The sequence below is a fragment of the Pleuronectes platessa genome, chromosome 4 (genome assembly GCF_947347685.1).
Source record: "Pleuronectes platessa chromosome 4, fPlePla1.1, whole genome shotgun sequence".
Lineage (NCBI taxonomy): Eukaryota > Metazoa > Chordata > Actinopteri > Pleuronectiformes > Pleuronectidae > Pleuronectes > Pleuronectes platessa.
Window position 1 is genome coordinate 12,381,385 of NC_070629.1, and position 14,836 is coordinate 12,396,220.

At 41.6% G+C, this 14,836-nt stretch overlaps 1 protein-coding gene across 1 annotated transcript; it reads right to left on the minus strand.

Moving 5' to 3' along the window:
* Positions 1–602: 602 nt before the first annotated feature.
* tmc1 (transmembrane channel-like 1) lies at positions 603–9,448 on the minus strand. Its single transcript, XM_053421022.1, has 20 exons — positions 9,388–9,448; positions 7,831–7,854; positions 7,000–7,480; positions 6,707–6,892; positions 6,517–6,607; positions 6,343–6,424; positions 6,141–6,247; positions 5,837–5,935; positions 5,541–5,683; positions 5,312–5,456; positions 5,031–5,225; positions 4,385–4,564; positions 4,142–4,294; positions 3,151–3,279; positions 2,956–3,023; positions 2,603–2,842; positions 2,398–2,523; positions 2,173–2,251; positions 1,600–1,708; positions 603–1,313 (listed from the first exon to the last, which is right to left on the minus strand). Exons 1-20 carry the CDS (start codon positions 9,422–9,424, stop codon positions 1,093–1,095), a joined length of 2,895 nt encoding a protein of 964 aa, XP_053276997.1. The 5' UTR covers positions 9,425–9,448; the 3' UTR covers positions 603–1,092.
* Positions 9,449–14,836: the final 5,388 nt, after the last annotated feature.

Genomic DNA, 14,836 nt, shown 5'->3' on the forward strand with positions numbered 1-14,836 from the left:
AAATTAGATGACCACGCTACACGATATGGGTCATGAGAGACCAGTAGGAGATTTACACTGGATCCTAGTGTCATTTACATATTACACAGCTAGAGATCAGACTTCAGTAAGTCAATTCAGAGATGAGGGATCGATCTTGTTAGTCAAAGATGGAGTGACTGCTGCACTCAATTTCCATGAAGCCAAAAATAATGTATTTGTCTGTGTAGTTTAAAATGATTATGGTTTGGAATATAACTGAAATGATTGGACATTGAAACCAAATGTATTATTAATAATAATATGTCTCTGAAGACAAAAATGGAGTATACAGAAAAATTAATGCAATCCAAAAACTAGAATGTCACTGGGTAGAGTTCAAACCTCCACGAGGCCCGACTGTCCCCTTGTGAAGCCAAATTTAAATTGACTGAAATTGACTGATCCAGATTTTATTTGGATCTGAACCAAGTTGCACACACTCATAAATACTCACACTCCCCTGAATCTATCAATTAGTCTCTGAGAAATCAACAAACATGTTTTTGATTAATTGATTAATTCCTAGATCTGCCTTCTGATCTAGATCCACACGAAGATTTTAAATTCCAATTTCTGTCCAGGAGTTTCCCCATAATGCTGTTGATAAACAAACAAACAAGTGTAGATAAAAACATAACCTCCTTGGCAGAGGTAATAATAGATTTGGAGCATTGAGCCGCTCTGATATGAAAGATTAAATCAAGCAGGGTTAATGGAGACCTGTGTATCTTCTCTGGATGGAGGCTGCACACCCATAATTGACTTAAAGACATGCATTTGACATATTTCCAAATAATACTGCAGATTTAATTCACTACAGATAGTGGTTTCAAACAACACTGACAGACATAAGAACAATTGCGCAAAATTTTGAGAAAATTTAAGTTAAAAAAAATTGCATCTGTATTTACAAACACTTATCTCCATTGTCTCTCAATTGTGAAAACATCGTTTCACAAAAACTGGTGTTTCGAGTCTCTTTCCTCTCACTTTACAGTTTGCAGCTGAACATCAACTCTCAGTAAAGTGCTTTGTTTTCAGTCTCTGTCAGTGCCATGCTGTTGTCACTGCTCAGTGTCTCTGCAGGCTGGGCACCCTGTACAACCTGGGTTCACTTTGCTGAGAGAACCCAGGCAGGTACCCGGGAGTGCCGTGGTTGTCGTGGTGATAGGGCCTGGGGACGGGAGCCCTGGTGGCCAGAGGTCGCCGTTCGTGGTCTGGAGGCGGAGGGTTGTGTCCGGTCGTACCATGATGAAGCCTCTGACGGCTGGCATGTTTTTCGTCTCCATCTGCTGAAAGAGAAAGTAAAGAAAGGAGGCATTTCAGATGTGGGTAGGAAATAATAACGCAGCTTATTGACATTGCAGGAAAAGTGCACCGGAAGAATTGATAACCTAGTATCCAACAAGAGCTTTGACTGTTCTAATAATCTTTAATTTACGTTATTGGAATTTGAGACTAGGGCCAAAGTTTATAAATAAAAGTACAATAAGTCTTGCGATGACAAATTGATGTCATGAAATTAAACTATTATATTTTCACATATTTATTTAGAAAAGAACAGAGGTGAAGTCTCACTCTCTTGTTGTTGCTGTGCAGTCTGTGATGTTGCATTTCTGGCCTCCTCCAGATCCGTTTGTGCCTTCAGCGCTGCTCGTTTGTTCTTCTTCTTGTTTTCTTCATTTTGCTTGAAAGAGACACGCATCAATTATTTTAGTTTATAAATGTAGAAAAGAGTTAAATAAAATAGACAGTACCCGTCAGATGACTTTTATTTAGCTTGTGACACAGTGATGGGGGCTGTATTGTCAAACTCAGAATTGTGACTCTGCTGCCCTCTGCTGAAGCAATGATACTAATACAACTACAGCAGTCAGCCACACACCTCACAGTGCATTCAGTTTTGTTTTTTAAACCGTGTTGGAAAGTTACAAAACTGCTCAAATTGTATTGGAAAAGCAAATGAAGAAAATATAATAAACAACAAGAAAGCTTCTTCGATTCTTTTTACCTTTACTTGTCTAGAAATTAAATGTTCCCTCTATATTTAAAGATTACATTTTTTTCTTACACTCTCTTAACTTAATTGTAAACCTTATTTATTAAAAAGCTAATAAATCACTATGTAATAATCAATATCATTTTGGTTACCGCTTGTAGTTTTTTCTTCAGTTCCACATTAACTTCTTTGTAGCTCTTGGATGTGGATTGCAAGTAATAGATGGCTAGTCTGAAAAATGAAATCACAATAATATTGTCATTATATTATCAAACCTGAATCTATATGAAATGAAAGAAAACAAGCAAAACACATTGAACTGTGTGAAAGATATAATGTATGTTCACGACGCTGCTGCTGGGTGTTTGCTGACTCACACCATGAGCAGTATGAAGGGCAGCACCAGTCCGGGGTTAGAAGCAGAGCTGAACACTTTACCAAACCAGGCAGGGAAGTCGGACTCCAGCGTCTCAGCGATCACATCAAACATACGTTTTTTACCACTGAGGAGAGGAGAATGATTGTAACAGAATTAAAGTCATTTCAATGTAAAATCCACATCCCACGAAGGAGCTCAATTACCTGAAGGGTCCACAGTCAAAGGAAGGAGGAATGGTGACGATGGTGTAAATGGCGGGCAGAGTGGACAGGAAGAGGATGACCAGCAACATGGCCATGTAGAAGTTGTTGGATCCGGAGGCCTTGAAGACTCTTTCCTGTGGCACGTTACAGCACATCACTGCCCAGCACTGCAGGTACATGGACACATGGAGCCGGAGGACGTTCAGGGCAGGGAGACAGGGGGCATAGAACGCACCCATCCTGGAGGCCAAGGAAAAGAGGGAGTGGAGGAGAGGCTCAAAGTGCTGCTTTTCATCACAGTATTACATCACACTGGGTAAGGCACAGAAATGAGATATGTTTCATTTTCTTACCATATCATTCCTTGATTGAAGATCAGGCTCAGGACGTTCCCACTGACATCAAACTCCGAGTAGGAAGGCTTTCACGAACAACATCGAAGACACAGAAGTAACCCACTGCTGTGACTCATCTTTTCACAGCCAGGTCCACACAAATGATACACTGAACTTCATGTGCACAGGCATCAGTTATAAAAGAGGACTCACAAATCCAGCCTCCAGGTCCCAACACCAGCAGTAGTTGAGAAACCGAACGAGCACGGCTCTCAGGAAATCCCCGATCAGCAGCGTGATGTAGGTTGTCATGGTATCAGATATGATCAGCCGGACAAACTCCTGCAGAGGATGAAGCATCACAATCAATAGATTTGATGTAAAATTGAATAGCGATTGCAATTTTAAAGATAGAATAGATGTTTGTCTCAAACATCATCTGGGGTTATATTTCTTAGCATGTCTCAATATGTAACATGCATGTTAACATGTTGCAATTTTTATTGTATATGTTTATTTTTAATGACACACTGTAACTAAGTATATGTCCTACCCAATACAAAATTAATTGTATTTCGTCTTTAAAGGGAAGGCTGGTAATTGTTTTGTAACTTTTTATCTTATTTGATGAAGTCCTCTTCATATCCTAATAGCCATGAATAAATAAAGTTGTCTGACTTGGCCTGGTCTGGCCTGGCCTGGCCTCTCAGGATTGAAATAATCACAGCAAATCATTTAATTCTGACTGAAAATAAGTTTTTGTTTTTCCAATTTGTAGTTTTTATAAATCAAACATTTGGAAAGGTGATAAGATTCTAAGGTCACATTTCTATTTTCAACAGTAATCATTGTTGAATACAATCTTGATTATGGTGTGAAACATTGCAATGTACGGTGACATGATAAATAAATGTTGATATAATCCATAGGTTTAAAAAAAGTAAAAGACTAAGTCAAAACCATGTAAGCAGCACGTTAGACAGTAACTGCCTGTGCCATGTTAGTGATGATTGATGGACAGAAACAGTAATGAACTGAAATGAGATAAAATGGTTATTTGGAAAATGGTGGTGGGAAATGAAAGCTGTCTTTGCTTTGTACTCATATAATCAAGCAATCACATTGAGTACCCATACCTGTATGCTGCAGCTACAATTACATCATAGAGTTACATAACAGTTCACAAACACTCATGCACACTGACCTGCCCCACCATGGTTTCCCAGCAGGGCCCCCTGGGCACGTCAGCAGGTTGGATAATGACGGGAGGAGCAGTGCTGTTTCCTGATACTGAGCTGTTGTAAAAACTGGCTTCCCACATGCTTATATTATACTTTATGATCATTTCCTCCTCCCTCTGAGACAGAAATACACACACACACCTGCACATCAATCAAAATGTGACATTACAAAAGTATCTAAAACGTCCACACACACTCCCTCTCACTTTGAGGTTGATCTCGTCCATCAATGCGATGATGAAGGTGTAGAGATTTCCCAGGAAGAGGGCAAAGATGCGACCCAGCTGCCACTGCAGGGCGACACGCGGGTGGTAGTTCTCCAGGGCGCTGATGACGTCAAACAGCATGGGGCAGAACATCCCCAGCAGTGACATGACCATGTTCACCTGAGAAACACATGGCTCTCAGAAACCACATGTCACATGTGGCAACACAAATAGACAGCATAGATGCTTTTATAGCCTGTTTTTAGTCAGTATATTTACCATATAAAAATGTTGTTCTGTTGATTTGCAGTGTGTTTCACCGTTTGATTTTTATGGCTCAGTCTTTATACCTATAACTCTCAATACATAGCACAGTAGCTTTGTCCCAAACATATATAAATACAGATTCTGAGCATATTAAGTGTCAGTTGTTTATTCATATTGGAGAAAGTAACATAATAAATGATCGTACTAATATGTTACGATTTTTGAGTGTTACTCTAGTAAACTATTCCACCACAGAGTACGAAAAAGGAAAGGACACTGAAATGTTCAAAATTATCCTGTTGTACTAATGCTTTAGAAAGGATAGAGGCTACCACACCACCACAAAATGATTCCCTGTCTATCCATCTTTCATTTCTACCTCATTCCTTTCCCACCAGGTGTGAGTATCGAGTCCGTCTAGGGCAAACTTCTGAGAGCGACGCACTACAAAGTAGATGAGGTATCCACTTCCTGCCAAACAGCACAAGACCAGGAAGTTGGCCAGCACCCGCAGAAAACGGGTCAGATGGATGTTGTCGTCCTTGTGACTCTCCTGCTCCTCTAAGATCGCCTCCTTTAGAGGAAGGAGGACGTATAGGATTGTATCAATAATGGAAACACTTACCAAACAGGACAAAAACTGTAACGCGCCGCACTGACCTTGAAACTGGTGGTGATGGAGGCAAACTTGTTGTCTGCAGTTTCAGGGTTTCCTATCAGGTAGTCCCAGCTGGTGAACATCTTCCAGCTAAAATTAAAGCTGTTATCATCTCCACCCCCCGACTCGTTTGAATTGCGGGCCATCCTTTCAAAAGAGATCATCACAGGTTCAGTAGAGCACAGAGCCTCAGAGAGATCACTTCATCGTTTGAAGTCATGATTAACTTACGTTCTTATGACCACCATGTAGCTGTAGGCCACAGTTCCCACACCGACCAGGAAGTACGACAGAGGCATACGGAACTTAAGCCAGCCAATGGCACGCTGGCTGTTATAGTATCCATAGAAAAGGACGGAATACTGAGCATAACCCTGTTAATACAAATTTCTGATTTTCATATTTGTGGATGTACTTGGAACTTTGTGCCGCAAAACCTCTTTTTTTTAAACTGGCGATCAGATATATTTAACAAGGCAACATAAAATGCTGTTTAAAGTGGGCGAGGTTAGCATGTTGTCACTCACCCCACAGTCCCATAAGACAGCAAAGTCCATGGCACTGGCCTCCTCGGCCCTGGGGACAGTTTTTCTTGAGATGCTGCCATAGGGCCTTCCCATCAATGCCTGTAACAACATTAATGATGGATAAATGAAAGGGACACAAATAATTTTGAACTGTACAGTATGTGAAGTCAATAAAATGATACTTAAATAAGGAGTTAGCTTTTTCCTCAAGAGGCATTTTATTCATTTTAACTTTTGTGAAATTTAAAGAGTTGCAGAAATCCTTTTAATAATATGGACGTTTTTGTGGAAAATGGCAGCATACCTCTGGAACCATCACGAGGCCAAAGGTAAGACCAAACAGGATCATGTTGATGCCATACATCCACCTCAGGAAGATAAAGTAAGAAGCAACTGAGGAGCCAAAATGACCTGAGAGGCAGAGGAAGGATGATCATTACACTAATGACTTCAACACTTTAAATGGGAAACTCAATCTATGTATGTACATATACAAATAAACCCACTTTCAATCTCCTTTATTTTCATCTCCCATGGAATGCAAACAGTTTTGAAGTTTTCAAAGTCCCGTTGAAACTTCATCCATTTCTAATAAGAAATAAATTAAATGAAAATGCATTGTAGATTCCTTTACATCATGATCTAAATGATATTGCATATAAAGGTCAGTGATTCCTTGCCTTGGACATCATGACCTTGTAAGCATAGAGCCTTCTGCCTTTCCCTTTCCCCAGAGCTCCCTCATATTTCTCCACAAACTCCTGAGACTCTCTGTAAGGGAGCGGGCGAATGATTCAAAGATTTACAGGTGATATCTTGTATTGCATTTTGGATGCAGTCCTGTTTTTGTCATACTACAAAGTAAAGTACCGTAAAGTGACAAGTTTCTTTTTCATTGGCCAGGGTTTTCCCCTCAGACTCTGGATCAGTTTCTTCCTTTCGTCCACTGCCTCCTTCAGGTTCTCCAGTTCCTCCGGCGATAGAGACTCTGGCCTCAACTCCTTCTCCTCTTCCTCATTGTCTTCATTGGCTTCCTCACTCATCTCCTCCTCTGAACTGAGACACAGATGAGTAGTGGGTTTAATGTTGCACCTCCAGATGAGCATGATCCAATAGTTTTCTTTAGTACAGGAAACTGCAAGACTTGTGAGATAATACTTCACCTTGTTTCAACTACTGTCTTGTGCTTTTTCTTCTTAACTTCCTGTGCTTTCTCCTTTACTGTGTGTTTACCTCCATCTTCTTTTTTCTCTTCACGTTTGGCACCTCCATGCTTCATTTTTCCCTTGGCATTTCTTTCTCCAGCCTCTCCTTCCTCCTCCTCCTTTTCCTCCACTTTTCTTGTTTTCTCATTTTTGACCTTCTTCCTTGTTTTTGCCTTCTTACCACTTTTTATTTTTGCCTGCTCCTCCTCGTCCCTCTCTCGTCCTCTTGCTTCTTGATGGCGTTTTGCTCTCTTTCTCCTCCTTTCTCTTTTCTCAAGCCTGTTCTGGGATTCCTCTTCCCCTTCTACCGTTTCTTTAGATGCTCCTTTTCTCCTCCTATTCCCCCTCTTCTTTTTCTCTCTGTCACCATCCCTTCTCCTCCCTCTGTGTCTTCCCCTCTCAAGCTCCTCTTGAAAAGTGGACACTTCATCCTCGTCACCTGCAGTAAAATGTGAATGTTGTGTTTATTCATTGGCAGAATAACCATTAATATGGTGCACAGATTAATGGAGTGTATTTTATATTGTCTTATCGACCAGTACAAGCCACATTCAGCCATTTCATACAGAGGAGGACCCAGGTTAGGACAGATGGGCAAATAGGATTGTATTTATTGAATAGAGTCCCAGGTCTTAAAGCAATATTTATACATGGTGGCAGCAGTGACGGGGAAGCTTCTGAGAAAAGTGGAGGTTGAACAGGTCCAAGACACTGAAGACTTTGTAAAGCAAAAATGATCCGAATCATGTGACGCATTAGTGATTAATGTAATGATGTAAATACACTCACCTGTAAACTCCAGATCAATATCACCTGTAAAAGAGACAAAAAACAAAGTAAAATATAAAAGTGAAAAGTGTTTTGCAAAACCTTTTAATTTTCACTTCTCTCAGCTTGCGACGAATTGGAATCAATTTGTCATTTTACACCACAACAACTTCTCTTTTGTCTTCAGAGTTTTAACATTTTGTCCTCCAGACGTTTCACTATATTCTCAGACTAAATTTCCAAACCTGATAAGATGCCTCATGTGTATTATATCATGATTCATTATAGTCAGACTCTGAGGGGTTCAGTCAAATGAGGCGATCCTAACCTCAACATCGTGGTTCATATTGTTTCAATTTGTCATGTTTTTTATCTTTATTCATTTTAATTCATAATATTTTATATTATGAATTATATACATTAAGTGTTTAACTTTCTTATGTACAAAAAAGCCTATTATTGGTATTATTAGCTATTTTTATGATAATATAACTCCTTAAATAACTGCCTTCTCCATGTCATTACCTACAACTGCCTGCTCTGATGACCTCAACTCCTTAAACCCAGTGCATTTATTATGTCTATAAAAACCACCATGACCCTTTTCCCTGGCAGAGTTGAATGACTAACTTATTGTGTACCTGGCACTATTGTCCTGCATTAAAGGGGATGAAGAGGAGAACAAAAAGGACCACTGAAAGACTGAAGAGATATGTATGTAGTCGGCCCTTTGATGTGTGTCCTTAGTGTAACCGGAGTGGCCAGCACACGGGTCATTATGGCCATGGGCAGGAGAGGGGCACAAAAGAGACAGACAATGCTCTAATGAAGGGAGACGGGTCGGCTGAGTCCACGAGGACAGAGGAGACAGACGAGGGCCAGAGACCAGCACCCAAATATGCGGCCCAGGGGGACGCAAGAAATAGTCCAATAAGGGGGACGCAAGAAAGTAGTGTTTATGTGTGTTAGTGGTGGTGGACTGATTGCTTTTTATCAATCATTGAACTTAGAAACTCAAACAGTAGCGTTACCATTTTCACATGTATGTTATCTTCATATAACTGATCTTGAAGCTCCACTAAACTCTATATATCTATATCGTAAAAACACACTACAAACTCAGAGACTGAACATTTGACAAAATCTTTTATTTTTTTTATTTTGATTGTAACAATGTATCGTTACAATCGAGGTTCCTGGTTTGAAAAGTCAAACCAGGAACAGGGATTGCCCCTTAGCCCTGACTAGAAATCCTACATGCAGTACATGACTATCACGTTTTTGTGTCTCTGAATTGTCCCTGAATAAACAAATGAATAGATAAATATGAAACTAATCAGACTTGTTTATTTTTTATAATCTGTGATATTTTCTCCTAATGAAAATGTTGGCACAAATTGACAAATTAAACAAGACATATAGCGGATTATGGGAAGTAAATCTATGACATGTTGTATCTGAACATGTAGAAGTAATAAACACCCTCTTTTGAAAAACGACCCGCAAATATAGAAATACGCAAAGCAGAGCAGCAATTTTGTTTTTATATTTGAAATATAAAGATGGTCATGGTCTTACTGTTGTTCTCAGCGGTGATCAGACCGGCTCGAGGCATCTTCCTCTCATGGTCCTGTGTCTCCTGCAACAGTCATTCCAGCATCCAGTGGGCATGTGAGGTGGGCTCTGACCGGCTGCATCGTTACAGGGAAGGTGTGTGTGTGTGTGTGTGTGTGTGTGTGTGTGTGTGTGTGTGTGTGTGTGTGTGGGTGTGGGTGTGTGTGTGTGTGTGTGCGTGTGTGTGTGTGCGTGTGTGTTTGTGCGCGTGTGTTTGTGCGTGTGTGTGTGTGTGTGTGCGTGTGTTTGTGCATGTGTGTGTGTGCGTGTGTGTGCGTGTGTGTGGGGGGGTGTGTGTGTGTCAAGCGGCTAGAACGATGGTGAGCAAGTTCACTATTTCCTCACCACCCATCGACCCGAAACAGGGACAAAGACCCCATGGAAACCCAAGAGCCACGCAATTTCACTGGCAATCAATTATTCAATACAATTATGACAGCCTTTATGCAGCTGTGAATGTGTGTTTGTGAAGGTTTTGAGTGTGCGTGAGTTCATGAGACACAAAGAAAAAACACAAAGGCTGTGAGAGCAGTGGGTCTAAATGTGGGTCATGGCTCTTTTGTCTTAATGGTATCGTGACAAATGACTCAGCTCTTCACTAAGAAGAGATATTAAAAAATCACATTCACCTCATGTAGCTGAACGTCCTTGTGATCCACCATCTGCTTTTATTCATGACATAAGGACAATGTCTATAGTGGCTTGTATCAGTGTACAGTCATACCCACATCCTCGTCATATCTGAATCAGTCCTGATGATAAAATAGCTAAATGAATCTAGATGATACTGATCCTTGACCAACTGCTTCTTTGAATTCTCTTTTTTTTTCTATTTTCATTAGAGGTTTGTATATCAATAAGAAGGGGTGAGCTGATTCTGGAATAGTCAGTGTGCACACCACATGCCCAGTTTCTCTTATTCTTATAGTAATGCTCACAATTTATCTGTGAGTTGTTGTGCCTTTTGTGGTTATAAAACCTTTTCACAGTGTGATGAAGAATGAGAAACTGGTCACAGATATTGTCTAAGCCTTGTCTGGTGATGCAGGTTCCTGGATCCGTTCAGCCAAATGACACATCTGAATGTTAGTTTGTGTATATGTGGTTGTATAATAACAAGTTTTAAAAAAGAGACTCGCCTAGCCCCCACAACGAAAACTATTACATTTTAGGGTTAAGGTTAGTATAAGGATTGATAAAGGTAAGAATAAGGGTTGGCGAAGGAAATTATAAGGGTTGGTTATGGTTAGTATAAGGGTAGGTTAATGTTGGTTTTAGGATTGGTTAAGGTTGGTATATCGGTTGGTAAAGGTTAGTATAAGGGTTTTTTATGGTTAGTATAAGGGTTGGTTAAGGTTAGTATAAGGGTTGGTTAAGGGTAGTATAAGAATCGGGGTTGAGGTTGCATTTTGAATGATATTGCCATATTCATATTATCCCCTACGTTAAATATATCAGCTTCAGAATTTCAGGGAGAACTCAGAGTTTAAGAAGATTTAATTCTCTACGCAGCTTGTATGTGCAGAACAAATCATGTGGCCAATAGAACCATCAGCGTTAAGGGTAGGGACTAATGAGGCTTGATTCCTGTCAGGACATGAACCCACAAAGAAAAGCAAGGAGGTGAGCACCAAGCCAATGAGCCTGCAGAGGGCAGTGTTGCTCTACACTATCAGTAGAAAAAGCTCTCTACCTTGTGAAAGATTACTTTTATCGCAAACATATTCGTTTTCTGCATGTGTCTCCTAGTCTGTGTACAGTTTGTGCTGGCACAAGTGGAAAAACGTCTAGCATGTCACACCTGTCTGTTTGTGTATACGCGTATGAACTCGTGTGTGTTTGTGCAGGGGAAAGAGCAGGAGACGTATCAGTTTCCTGGTGCTAAACTTGGCTGCAATTTCGAGGAATCATTGAACACAGAGGCGATGAGGGTCATCGAGGCCATGTGAGCAGAGAGTAGCATCGAAACAAACTGCAGCCACTGCACAAGATGCAGCTGACTGTAAATGGATACATCAATGTGGCACATAACATATCAGGATTACCGAGAGACTACAAAGCGGTTCAAAGAAGCAACAGGATATTTTATAACTGATACAGATAAAGCTATATTTCTTATACAATATTACATTTTTAAGGATTCATCCAGTCAATTAGTGAAGAATGATACAACAATACAAATTTACCTCAGATTTGTATAGTCCATAGATGATAAAGATAGAAGACATGACAACTCCCCCAAAATTATGCCGAACCGTCTCAGCGGGTGGCTGCTGTATAGGTCATTAATTCCACCTCCTCCATGTTATTGGATGGGACATTGACCAAACATAAAAGTCAAAGTACACGTCAAATAAATGTCAAAGATGGTTACTTTCCTTTAGTTCCATCCCCAAAACTACAGATAGGACTGTATTTGTTTGAGATGATATGAGTGTTAAGAAAAAAAGTGTTTTTTAAGAACAACCTGATTAGTCTAGCCTGGATGCCAGACGAATTTAGCCCCGCCCACAACAGATTTGGTTGGGCAGTTCGGTCTGGAGTCGCTCCATTGGGAAAAAATTATGGCCCGACCGGGCCAATCAGATTGTCAGGGCGGGCTTTATACGATGATTGACAGATGATCAACGGTAACGTAATCAATCACGTCATCACAGTGCCCTCGGGTTGAATTCGTTTTCAACAAACATGCCTGCCGCTGGCGAGCTGAGATGTGTAGATGCTGCCATTGAGTCTGTTTTAGAAGATATCGACAGCGCATTCATTTTGAAAGAGGAACACAGAACGTGGAGGCTACGCCAAAGCACCGCGCTAATCCCTATCGCCCCGGCACTTGGCTGTTCACAACGGACACTGAAGCGACGCTGAACCGCCGGGCAGCGCTAATAATATCACTCGTTGATCCAGTAGATCGCTGCACGGCTTTGAGCCAGTCACACCGCGAGGCAGCGCCAAGGCTGCCTCGCGGTGCTTCAGCCTCCGGTGTGACCAGCACAAAGTTTTAACATGGGAGTGGATGGGAGCCAGCTGTTATTTAAGGCTTGGCGCTGCGCTGAAGCGTCCGGTGTGAACCCGGCGTTAGTAAATAACTCACAATGCGTTGCTTAGCATACGTCACATACTACGTTGCTCTGATTGGTTGTAGGTCTATCCAATTGAGCGAAGAGGAATTTTACTTCCTGGTTAGTTGAAACACGCCCCATAATTTTTTCCCAATGGAGCGACTCCAGACCGAACTGCCCGACCAAAAATGTTGTGGGCGGGGCTAAGTTCGTCTGGCATCCAGGCTATGATTAGTCAGCATTATCCACAAAAACTTTTTCATTAAATCTACTTTGTACTCCTGATAGTCCCTGGCAAAAGATAATTCAAAAGTATGAGAAATGTGAAATGAGAAAACTCCTTATCCTTAGTAAACTTGGATGATCAGACAAAACATTTAAAGAGTAGGATTTGTACAGGTGACGTGGCCTTATGGGTAGATGCAGTGTTTCAATATGATTCCTTCAAAGCTGAGTATGTGCACTTTTTATGGTTTAAATTGTACATGTCATTAAAGAACTGCATTTCTTTTAGCAACCCTACAACAAGACTTACATGTGCTTAAATTAATCTTACGTAATCTAATCAAATGTTATGTATTTGAAAGTGCATTTTGTCCCGGTCTGTTCTGACGAATCTGTCTAAGAGTACTTAGACTGAGCTGGAATTGATAGGAGTGTATTGCTGTTCATACACAGCACAGTTTGTCTGTACTGTTGTTTTTGTCTGTCTGGTGAAAGGCTAAAATCATTTGGAGCTATCAGTGTGCAGGCGATAGACAGTGATTCATCCATCTGTTGGCGTGACAAAAGGCTAGTGAGCCCTGCAAAGTGCCTGAATGTACTGTAATGAGTCAAACAGCAGCTCGGCAACAGATGATCCGTTTGTCACCAGGCTCCGTTCACCCTAATGCAGGTCAGAGCGGCAGGAAAAACAGAGGTTACTTCTTTTTTTTTTCAAGACAAAGTGTACCTATTATCAGTCAAAACAAATGCCAGTGGACTCCTATCCTTTTCAACTGGTATCAATCCACCCGTGAACTTTGTATAACATTAACGTCTCCTCGGCTCGTGACAGTAAATGCTAAGCAGCGGGGAGTTGTGGCCTCGAGGGCTAATACCTGGCTACTTTTTGTCGGAGGGAAGGAGGGAGAAGAGAGGTGAGAAGAGAATGTGAGTTATACACCTGTAACTCAGAAAAACAAACAGTGGAGCAATCAGTGTAGACTTGTCATTAAAGACGTCCGCAGCCCAGTGTCTCGTGTGCATTCTCACCTTGACACAGGTAGTTTATCTCGAAGACTGTTGATTGACTGGGGAGAAGTTAGACTTGTTTTTCAGGGTTTACGGGGAAAACAGACGTCAATGAACATTGATGAGGTTTATCATCAAGTTGTTAAAATGAAAACAAGAGTGGTCGATTGGAACAGCCACGTGTCTTTACTCGGAAAGAGGGGCCCCATGGCTGGAATTTTTTTTCTGTATCTCCCTTTACTCAATTCCTCCTCCCTGTTTCTACTCGTTCATGCAGAGAGCTGACTGTTTTGGTGGAAGACAAAAAAGAAAGAAATCTCAGCCTGCAACAAATCAAGTGCAGGAGAGACCTTTTGCAAAGCGTGCTCATGACGCTGCCACAGAGAGACAGTGTGTGGGTGTGAGTGAGGGAGAGCAAAAAAGAGAGAGAGCATGGTAAGTATGCGTGAGTAAAACCTCGTCATCGAGCAGGGGGGCGGTCCCTGTCGCACTGTGGGTCGTGCGAAGGGCGGGACTTGGCTGCTGCAATTGACAGATTATAGAGACGGAGGCGTGGCTTGTCCTCACAGACAGAGAAGCACGTGGCTAGGCCCGTCTGCACGAGGGAGCAGCAACAAAGAGCAGCCAGTCTGAGGAGCAGAACACAGGACATCTGCTGCGCACACATGTACACACACACTCCCCCTCTCTCCCCTTCACGCATGCACGCATGCACACACGCACTCACATGCAGGGGTTCACGTTTGTTAGCCACACGCAGGCACGCAAGCGCCCATGCAGTGTCATATATCAGCTGCAGAGGACAAAGTCATGCAGAGCAGCCAGTAAACACACATGGACACCTTGTTAAAGGCATAGTAAGTATTACTTCTCCTGCCACTTTACACAGGAGCCACATTCGCACATACACACACTTTTTTCACACGCACACAATGTGCTAGTCCAGCAATCACCCAGATGCCCATGTAAGGTGAAGTTTGTGTGTCTGCGTGTGTGAAGAAGGGAGGAGAAGGGAAGAAGGATAGACCTTAAACAGAGAGCGCGAGCTGGGAAAGTTTCTGGTGGGGGGGACTCCTCCCTGGTCAGAAATAACAAGAAACACATTCACCAGAGGAGTG